Below are 11,787 nucleotides of genomic sequence, written 5' to 3'. Positions count from 1 at the left end.
AGCTTAATGACACCTAATTAGTTCAACCTCTCTTTTAACAGTTACCGAAACTTGGCTTTTGTTGTTCCCAAATGTCATTTTATCAAAATCAATCACAAACTTCCTCGGTAATAGATAGTCCAATCCTAATATGCATTCGTCTTCAATGTCAGCCAAGTATACTTTCTGTTTGTCCTTTATGCCCATGAGCTCTATAGTTACCCACACTGGTCCCCACAACCTTGCAGAATGTCCTGTCACACCACAAAGCTTCTGTATGGCTTCTGGTACTCCTTTGTGATCTAACACCTTGATGCTCACAAGGGTTTGCTGAGATGCAGAATCTATGACAAAGTTGCACCTTTGGCCATCCAGCTTTCCTTTCACGTAGACACTGTGTGTGCTTGGCATTTTACACCTAGCTGTTGGGACTTTCATGATGGGGGTTGGTGAGTGTCCCTCAACACCAACCACTACTGGTCTTCTTGAGGCTGACTTGTTGGTAATATTCTTCTTGCACTGGCTCCTCATATGTCCTTGCTCTCCACAGTTCCAACAACCTTTCTGGGTAGCAGCATTTCCCGTGTTGAAGTTGCCAGCATTGTGCTCTCTTGTGCCCAGGTTTATTACAGTGCCAGCAAAGTCCCTCAAACCTCTCTGAAAGCTGAACTTTTCTGGCCTTGAATCCAGATGACTGTACCAACCGTGGTACCTATGTGCTGGACTTAACGTAGGATTCAAATTCAAGAGCTCTCGCCATTGCATCCTGCATGGTAGAGGGGTGTGCTTGCTTCACTTGTATCTTTAGTTGTGGACTGTCCAAGGCATCTACGAACTGATCCCTCAGCAACAACTTGAGGAGATCGGGTGGTGCAGTTGGGTAGGCCTTGTGTGCCATGCTTTCCAAGTCATGTGCCAGCTCTTGCAGGCTCTCCCCTTTAGCACAGACTCTCGTTCTAAACCTAGCCCTGTAGACTTCTGACTGATTTTGGGTTTCGTACCTGAGTTCTAGAGCCGCTATCAGTGTTCTATAGTTGTGTCTGTCATCTGCTGACAACTGTCCAAGTATTTCTAGTGGTTGTCCCTTCAAGCTCGTTGCCAGATATACTGCTTTCTGTCCACCCATTCATTTCTGCCAGGAGCTCAAATTGTGCTCTATATGCTTCCCACAGTGCTTTCCCATCGAATTCCTGTGGCTTCCTTTGTACTGGATCACTCCTATTACTGACATTCATATCTGGGATGTGACTTCTAACAGGACTGAAGATGTCTGCATTAGGGTTTAACTGCGGGGTCTGGAAGGGGCTTGCCATTGTCTAGGGCTGATTAAGTCGATGGTTAATGTATCCTTCTTGTTTCTTTTGCTGTTCTTGTATTGCTGCCATCAAATCTGCTAAGCGGTAGTTTGATTTGCCGCCTCTCGTTTCCATCTTCTTCTTTTTTTTCTATCCCACTCCTGACACTAATTTGTTACGCCTCCGGTCGTTAGTTAATTTTCCGTAAATTTCGTTCCGACGAAACTTTAGCGACGTAAGTCCTTTCTTAAATAAAACTGGTTTATTCTTTCTGAATACAACTTTGCAATACACTTAATTTCCACAGTCGCGCTATAATTTACAACGAACGTCTCACGTGCTCAACTCAACAATATTCTATCTCTCTCTGTCCGCAGTTCACTTACCATTACATTATCTTGTTGCCGTCACTTCTTGGCTGTCTTATATAAAAGAATACATAACACCTAGTAACCTCCCGAGGATTCACGAAGCTTCGAGAATATGACGTGTTACTAGAGTCACGTAACCTCCGCTGTCGTAACAATATGTACTGAAATAACTACATCATAATGCACGATGCGAATCTAATACTAGAACAAAAGCTATTAAGCACACCATACAAAAATAATAGTTTTATACTTTCCCCAATAAAATAAAACTAATATCTAACTCCATAAAAAAACTAAATCCTCCTTCTCCAAACACAAAACAGCCATTGAAACACAAGCATTTGGACTATGCTGAGTACGTCCTCGGTTCAGGTGACGTAATCGTAAATTTAAACAAATCCGAATTACACCATGACGATTTACTTATAAAACCACATGTAGCTTCAATGTGGAATATACTTAGTTGACTTCTGCTTTCAGTTTGTGATTAAACAAGTTTTGTTTTATAAGTAGACTTTGTTCATCATCGGCCCTTGATAAGACCTTAAAACAATTTGCATGAAATACTAGGTAACACTCATCTACGTCGTGTTTTACAACACTTGACCTACCCGCAGATATTAAACCTACATGTTCCTTCACGCGAGTTAACAATTTTCTTTTAATGGACTCAATATAACCCTGCTAAAACCAAAGCCAATTAAATTTATAAATGTCAAAACAATATTTTAAGATTTTCTTATTTTAGATTTAAGGATCATACTCCTTAAATCGAATAGATCAAGTGTTCTAGAATACATGCTAAGTGAGTGTAATCCGGTCGTCCACTCACATAGTTTTAAGAACTTATCACGCACCAATGATGAACAGAGACTACCTGTAAAATATAACTTGCTCATTCACAAACTGAGGCCAGAAATCAACCAAATGAATTCCACATTTAAGCTATACTTGGTTTTACAACAACGTTATGCTGAAAATATGATTTAGTATTTCTCTTTGCCTATGTTCATTCTAAACTGAAACAAACCCAATCGTCCCAATGTATAAATATATTTGAATTATTAAGGACAGAAAACATATAGTAAGCTTTGTGTACCACATTTTCATAGTATGAAAAACAGACAGCTCAGCATTTAAAATTTGTAAAATTAGAATTAAACTATATTTTAACCATGAAAAAAATCAGTAATTCTTACTCTCTCATTTCATTCCGTATCTACTTAAAAAAATCAACCCTTCTACAAACTTTTCAAATTATGAGTTATATATATATATATATATAGACACACTCGTATGTATTTACATGTGTGAAAATATAAAAGAAACTTCCTAACACTGTGTAACCAAGTTACTTAAATAATAATTATGTAAACTGATGTAACTGTAACTCATTAATTATTTATAAAACGTGTAGTTATATGTTAGTTTTAACTATTCAAATATAAATATCATAAAATAACTTGAAAAGCTCAATGTATATTATATGTACAAAGTTCCAAACAGGCTGGATAATTTACTCATATTCAAACATCATTAATATGACAGAATTAGTTAATACATAAATTATTAACTGTTAAATACTGAAATGAACTTGAAAAACTTGTCTTCTAACTTCCCTTCTTTTAAAGGTCCAATAATAACTCACAAAGAAAAGACACAAGCATGTAGAACACACAACTTTATTGCATGTTACTGGCAGTCCAGCAGATACTTGAATGTCACCCTGCTTTTAATATATTCATCTTTTAATATCACTCACAGCATAAAATCTAGCATTTACTAGAAATATCCAACTTCTATTTCATAGGTATAGTTTGCTACATTTTCCTAAACTGCAGGTGGAATTTATATTAATTGTAAAAAAATTATTTTTTTGGTTAGTAAAAATCACACAAACTTAACCCACCCAATAAAATAACATAGCAAACGAAAATAAATTATCAACTTTAGTTATCAAGTCAATGTCTTATTACCTTTGCCATTTAATTCAACACATGTATTACAGATTGTAATCAAATGTATTTCACGCAACTGTAGACATCTTCAAATAACACTTCTAATATTAATGTTGCAATACGAGGTTAAAATGATGTGAAGAAAGTACATCAAGCTATTGACATGGAACTAAAATACAATTTTATTAATATGATAATCAGTACAAATAATAGCCAATAGAATTACTACAGAACAAAATAAAGAATAACGGGTGCTCATTATCACTGCAAAAGCTATTACAAGTAAGTACTGTATGCTGTACTTAACAATTAAGTCTTACTATTTGCAAAAAAAGAAATCAATGTTATCAGTATAAAAAGGTATATATGTTTAAATCGAGAGACTACAAAACAAATATATAGCCGTGAAAAAACTACTGGAATAAATGTCGTGAAAATATCTATATTGTGGATAATTAATTCACAACATTATCTAATGTACCTCCTGGGTATGTAATTTTATCAGACTCAGCTACTGCTTGATAGAGGTTGGAGGAGGGTTTTCACAAAGCACATTGGCAGAATTAACAAAAATTTACCTAAAAACTGGAAAGAAGTACAACTTCATGGATCAGCTCACAAAAGTCATTAATTAAAACCCCAGTAAGAAAAGCACACCATTCTTTATTTAAAATGTGAAAATTCTGAATAATAAAAGAACATAAAACTAGTTCAATATTTAACATATTTTATAGAAAAAAATGAATAATTATAAGCTCAATACTGTGTTGTCATTTATAGCTAACTAAATTTAATGATAATCAGCCTGTCCTATCAAATTAACCATATAAATTTTATGAAGTGATAAAAACACAGCAGAAATACTTTTAAAGCACTTCTTAAGAGCATCTAAGATTAATGTTCATTACCACCCTCAAATTCTCTACATGTTTTTCAAATATGATTTTTTTATTTCTTTATTTTAATCCCATATGAATAATTTAACTTGATTTATAATATATAAAATATAGTTATGTATAACAATGGAAAAATACATTACTGTTTACTTTGTTAAACAACATATATTAGGATTCCAGTGACAATTTGCTAAATGTTTTTTTTCTGTACATAAAGTATAGTTGAAGATATAAAGTGTACACTTTCTAAGTAAACAAAATACTGAAATCATAAATAACAAAAGCAAAAATGTTGGTGATTATTCAAAGGAAAGTCAAGTTTGTGGAAATGGAGAATATAAACAAGGATTACAATGAAGCTTTCAATAAGTACTACTAGACAAGAGAGAGAATTATGTACAATAGCCTAAAATATTTTTGTTCAAGCATTTGTACTACAACTACAACAGCATGAACTAGCAGATTTGGTAAAAATACCAAATAAAACCATATCTATTGTACAAAGTTCTGGTAAGAACTCTTAAAACCAGTATGACACTTATTTATTAGTTTCTAATACTGTTTCAACTGTACATATGGTATACATATATATACACTGATACACAGTTTTGTAAATTAGTGTAATTTTATTCTTTTGGAAGTACTCAATAGTGTAAAAAACAATTACCATTAAAAATCTTTAAAAATCACCCAGAATGATGATAGACTTTACCTTGGGATACATACTAATTTTTCCAGTTGATATTAAAAAAAACAAAAAACCTTTAGTAATAACAAACTGTTTATTAACGTAAATGATAAACGTAAAGTTGGCCTATTTTATTTTTCCTTTCATACATTTAATGGCACTGATTTTCCAGTCATAAAGAAATAGCAACAGAGCCAACAGTACCTTCCAGTAAATACTATCATTTATAATCCTATGATGAATTGGATAAGATGCATGGGTGAACAAAAACATCCTCTCCATGACAAGTTGCAGAGATGTCTTTACAGTGATGAACGTAAGTAACATTTAACAAAGTATTTTTTTCTTTAATATAGATAGCTGATCATCATTACAAAGGCGGTAAATACTTCTCAATGAATCCTTTTGCATCTTGCATTTCCTATAAAGAATAATATTTAAGCAATTAACAACTGCAAATATCAACTTATTTGAAAAAAAACAACAATGTAAATTTACACAAAAGTACATGGACTTTTCTGCATCCAAAGGATACCAGATTTCTCAACTGATATGCTGCGTAGCAATTGTAGAAACTAGAAATGGCTGTGCTCTTGATCGTAAAATAGCACTTTATGTAGGTAACATTCATGTGTTAATGAACTGGAATTTTACCCTAGATGCAAATCATAATATCATGGAATGCATGTTTCACATCTATAAATTTGGTTCACGAGAAATTCCTGACAATTTGAGGTAATATGGCACTTTCAGTAGAGTTATGACTGGTTAAAACCTTTTTCTTGAAAACATATTCATGTAGTTGGACAGTTGAATGATTTAGAACTAAAAGACACGACCTATCGAAGAAAGAAACCTTCAATGGTCCCACAAAAGTGGAAATTTGAAACAGCAGATGGCTCTGGACAGTAATAGGCTCTAAAACTGCACCACTACCCTCATTTGTAATGCAAAGCCCTTGGGACAAAAGAGAACCTTCTGACTCCCTAGAAAAACTGTGATAGAACTTGACATATCTCATGATATCTTTAACAAAATAATAAACAAAGATTTAATTTTGACAAAGGCTTACAAGCAAAGATTCATAAGCATCCAGCCATACTATAAAATAAATGGTTGTTTTAGTGGAAATGAGCCAGAAGAAACTAGAATCATTAAATTTCCATACTTGAAAAGTCTCTCAGTGTAGCTCCAATAGACTTTTGTGCCTTTAGTTTGAATAAATGTAGTCTTGGTTATCATTGTCTATATACAATGAGGTCTGAAAGTTTGTCAAGACATGGTTTAAATTTGACCTTGCTGTCTTTCCATTGTAAGAAACTGCAAAGCCATATAACAGTGCCTAATCAGATTGAGCAAGTAGTTCCTAGGGCAGTACAAGACATGGAAGATCATTCTGTAAGTGCAATTAACTTAAGTATTATCAAGTTATTTATAAGATTAACATTAATTCTTATAATCAGTTGTGGAATTATTTATACATTTATTTACTTACCTATATTACAACTAATATTATAAATATTTATTGATTAGTTTCTTAATTATGAAAAAAAAAGCAAGAATTGGTAATTTGCGTTGAATATGGTAACCATAGTGTAAATTTTATTTAAACACACACATCTTCATTCTTTTTCATAGTGTGAATGAGTCAGAAGGTATATAGTTTTGCAAGTGTATTAGCACAAGAGATTTGTTCACATTGCTGCAGTGTAGACTGACATATAAAACATATTAAGTAACTACTAGCTAATTACTATCGTTTTATTTTATTTAACACAAAGTTAGTTTCAATATTCAAATTTCCACATTGATATTGAGAATAACTAAATCATGTAAACAATTTAATACCTAAACATTTACACAAATACATTCAATATACACACTTTTAAGCTTTACACATTTGTGAAGATAAAAAGTAAAATCATTGTTTAAATATGCATAGCTATTTCTAAAGATGTGAAACATATTACACCTTAGCCTACCATAAGTAGAAAATATTAGAAAGGTCTAGTCATGTATTAAATTAAGTCCTGCATGTTAATTTATATTAAAGTTTGTTTTGTTTTCTTTGTTGTTAAGCATAAAGTTACACAAAGAGCTAACAAGTATCGAAATCCAGTTTTTAGAGTTATAAGCTTTCAAACTCACTACTGATAACTTTAACTAAAGCTTATTAAATATATTACACATTATAAAACATTTCTAAGTATATAATTTATGTAAAAAACAAAGGTAACTGTTAATGCAACACATTTTATAAATAAAACTAATATATATGAATTTAATGTTTAAGCTTCTAATAATTACTTATTTTTCATAACTTCTTCTCTAAAGAGATAAAAAACATAAAACTCAAGCTTCATTTCATATATTTTAGTTTCAACTTCTATTTTCAGCTGTATCAGCTTTAGCACACTATGACAGCATCATCTAAAGAAAATTACTCTAACTGGTTATACTCTTTTTTGTTAATTTCACACACACTGCTCAAGCTTTTCATTTTTTTTTTATTAAAGATTGCTTATCACGTTTTTGTTAACCAATCTAACACTTAGATAAAGAAGATTTTACTCTAATGGTATAACAAAAACGTTTTCTCACATCTTCCTTTCCTTAAAAAAAATTACAACCAAGGGGTAATTAACTCACTATGTCAACTTCAGCTGATGTGCACAAAAAGTTTTTCATAGTCTAAACATAGGATTTTTACTTAATTATTTCAACTATTTATGAAAACAAAACATTTATCTATTTGTAAATAAAGTTATAGTAGAGATGTCAAAGCTAAAATGTTCCACCAGGTTAACCTGTCATCACTATCTACAGTAGATTATACAGTTTTATCCCGATTTCATTTTATCCATATTTTATTTTCTGACAGAGTTCTGCCTAAAAAACAATCATCCTGTTTCTAAAGAATTTATATATAGTAGTTTTGTTGTATATTTTTTGTACTAATAATATATAATTGGCTTTAAAGGTAGAGTTTTAAGTATCAGAGAATTTTCAAATAAGGAAACCATAACACTTTTCAAAGATTACAGTTTTCGAACTTCCCTCAACCAGTTTTGAAATATTACTTTACCATGAAATTTTAAAATCTATTTAAAGAATTGTTTCAATAGTCTCATATGCAGATTTATTCATACAAAAATAATAATAAAATAATTATATTCAAGATTTATTTATTCATTTTTAAGCAGCTAAGGTACTATTTGTATTTTCTTTCTTCCTACACCACATTATTTATGCAACTGAGGGGATCTTCTTGGACTGAGAAATGATTAATCAACCACTGGCCTGAATATCAAACCTAAGTTTAATATTGCACAAGCTCAGTTATTAAATGTCAGTAAAACAATAAAAAAAGGTAAAATATATTGAAACCTGTATAAACAGTGTATTTCTCATACTTTGTTGAATTTACATGAAATTATTTAACTCCCTGTTCATATGAGAAAACATTTTTACAAGTGTTGTTGACAAAGATATTTTAATGTCACAAATAATAATGATTCTGACAAGTTTTAATATGCAAATGCTAACAAATCTCCACATAAAACAACTATTACAATATCTACTGATTTTACTTTTTTTACTGAAGTTAGTTTGACCCATATGATTTTTTCTGTCCAAACAAACTGTGCAAAGGCTTAAAGAACAATTTCTTTTAGAGCTTTATTTACAATAGTTAGTCTGATCAGCTTTCTGTATTTAATTACAATTTATTATAAATTATTTTTTTTATTTTTATAATGGACTCCTACTGATCAATATGTAACTTAAAATATTTGGTGATAGAAGACTATTACTTTACTATACTAATTGGTTGCTTCCGTATTCTCATGACACGAACAGAAAACCTAAGATGAACACGTATTAGAGAACTTACTTCAAAATTAAGAATCATACATACAATAACATCTCATTCTATATTATAGAATATTTAATTCATGATTTATTTAGTTGCTGTATTTTGAAGCTATATAAATTTGAAGAGTGGGTTTGCTGAATGTATGCAGTAATAAATCAAGTCGTAATGGAAGTACAAGAATTAAAATTTAAAAAATAACTTTAGTGATACATAATTCAAATTCAATATACAAACACCACAAATACCTACTTCTTCACAAGAACTATGCATCATGCCTTTATAGGTCTTGAACTCCAACTTTTTCATAAACTTGGATAGAAGTTCTGAGGTCAGCTGCCCAATCTTGTAAGGAACAACAGGATCAATATCTCCATGGCACTGCAGCACAGGAATGTCTAGATTCCCTACAGCTGCCTGTATGTGAAGTATGTGTTATTATTGCAAATAAAAACTAAAATTTCTTCACTACTTCCTATGTTTATTCTTCATACCTTTGGTTCATTTTAAGAAAGAATCTAATGTAGATAAATACTTTTAAACACCTTGAAACTCAGCATAGTACTGAAATATCAGTAATGAATGGTGAAGAAAAAATATTATAACATTTCAGTCCTTTGTATTTGAAAACAGCAGCCAAGTTTGTTTTTTTCTTTTCAGGTCCATGTGTCAATGTAGTCGAATAAAACAAACAGTAAACTTGGAAAAAAATCTCCATGTATTTAACTTGTTTTCGAAAATCTGTATATACCTGTGTTACCCTTCATAAAAGTTAAGCAGTATTTAGTAGTTCCTCAAACACCCTTATATTGCACCCTTGATTATCAACATTTGACGAAAATGGGCCTAACTGAATTTATTTTTCTTTTATACACGAATAAAAATATTGGCAGGTAATAAATGATGTTGGATGAGGATGCATAGGATAGGTTACTCCACCATCAAAGGCAGCACATTCATGAAATTTAGGGAGAGGTTGCACATTTGCACTATTTAATATAAGCTAAGAAATTATTCTGCCTGTTTTTTAGTATAGCACCCAAACCTGAAAAATTGTCCTATAAAACATTGTATGACATGAAATTAACCAGAATTTATCAACTGTCATTTCAAGCATCAGAAAAAGTAGCCAAAATCTGGTGTGAAATTAAAGTTATTAATAACACAAAAACCTTGTCTATGAAGACCTTGGACTAAATAATTAAATGACAAGTAAAGCCAATGCATGACTTAAATCTGGTCAATTCAGCCACTATTCATATTCATTTGCAAATATCAATCTGATTTCAACATGCTTTAACACAGACTAAACTTTATGTTGAATGCATGCACAATTTATGATAATTCATTGTCTGCTAGTACAATATCAACATATCAGCAATATGGAATTGATTTGTAAAATATTTACCTTCACAACCAACTCGGTTCCACATCCTTCTTTTGTCTCATAGCTGATGGTATCCAGCAATTCTCACTTTAAAGAAGTGGACAAGCATATGCTGTTACCAGTCACCATCATTGTTTAATACTAATGGCAATTCACAAAAGTGGAATGTAGTCGCCAATTTGTATTAATGCATGCTCAACAACAATGCCCACATAGTGGATTGTCAGTGCCATAATAGTAAACATCTGTATTAGTCGCGTTATAAAATACCACTTATCATGTGCACTAAATAAGTGAAGTAGCGAGCATGGTTTTAAAAAGGTTTTTTTTAAGTGAGCGATGACAAATTTACGTGATCAATTAACAATGCACCTTAAGCAAAATTTATGTGTGTTATAATGCACCTCAAATCTGAAGAACTGTATTTGTCTGTTATATGACATTTATACGTATGATGAACAATAATGCAAAAACAAAAAACTCTTTCAAAAGTCTATAGGAAATCTTTAAACATTGCATTTCCATATTTTTAAATCAATACATAAATAACAACTTCAATTTCAGCATAACTGATTTCTTTGAAGGAATTCAACTAACCTCCTAATAACTTTCAAATCTGGTTCAATTTTTTAAAACAGGAATTGCATAATTCTTTACACCTTATTTAAAACTATTTAGTGGGGCTAGTAAATTAAAATGAGATTGTTCTGGAGAATTATATATATTTTGACATAACATTTACTTGACAAGACAGTGCCTATATACAATGTCTATTCTTTTAAGAACCCATATTTTTCACCTAGTTGCTGAAAAGAAGTTTAAGATAACATATAATTATATAAAATGAAATATTCCAGAAGCTTTTACAAATTTATTGTTTAATAGCTTTTGATTTCTAGTAATTTCCTTCACGTTTCATAAATGAAGTTCCATATATCCATACCTTTTCAAGAGTGCTAGTATATGCATTGATATAAAGCTTTATCACCTACTTGTATACACCACAGTCTGGGATTACTAATAAATGGCAATTTCTAGAAGTAAAAAGGTTTTCAATAACAATAATTCAATACATACTTAGTTCTAACAAAACCTACCTCAGGAAACTGTTTATTTAATGGCAGCCAACAGCTAAATGCAATGACTCCTGCTAATGGTTTAGTAAACTTAAGAGCAGAATACAGTGCTAAAGCACCTCCTTGTGAGAACCCTCCTAAAAGTATCCTCTCTGTTGGGATCCCATTTTTCTCTTCATCTCGCTATAAGGTGATGAACTTGAAAGAAAAGAGGGTGCAATGCTTTTATATTAATATATCCTTTCAGTAATGCAGTATTTACCGAG

The 11,787-nt window shown here is 31.3% G+C and overlaps 1 protein-coding gene across 1 annotated transcript in view; it reads right to left on the bottom strand.

Annotated features, from left to right (window-relative positions):
• Positions 1-3,761: 3,761 nt before the first annotated feature.
• LOC106457698 (acyl-protein thioesterase 1-like) overlaps positions 3,762-11,787 on the bottom strand; it is a 30,534-nt gene continuing 22,508 nt past the window's right edge. The window contains 4 exon segments of the mRNA XM_013917145.2: positions 3,762-5,608; positions 9,311-9,475; positions 11,543-11,705; positions 11,707-11,719. Of these exon segments, the coding sequence (XP_013772599.1) occupies positions 5,558-5,608; positions 9,311-9,475; positions 11,543-11,705; positions 11,707-11,719 (392 nt within the window). The 3' untranslated portion in view covers positions 3,762-5,557.

The sequence above is a fragment of the Limulus polyphemus genome, unplaced genomic scaffold (genome assembly GCF_000517525.1).
Source record: "Limulus polyphemus unplaced genomic scaffold, Limulus_polyphemus-2.1.2 Scaffold362, whole genome shotgun sequence".
Lineage (NCBI taxonomy): Eukaryota > Metazoa > Arthropoda > Merostomata > Xiphosura > Limulidae > Limulus > Limulus polyphemus.
Note: the sequence above shows the minus strand (reverse complement) of the source record. Positions and strands in the feature narration are given on the sequence as shown.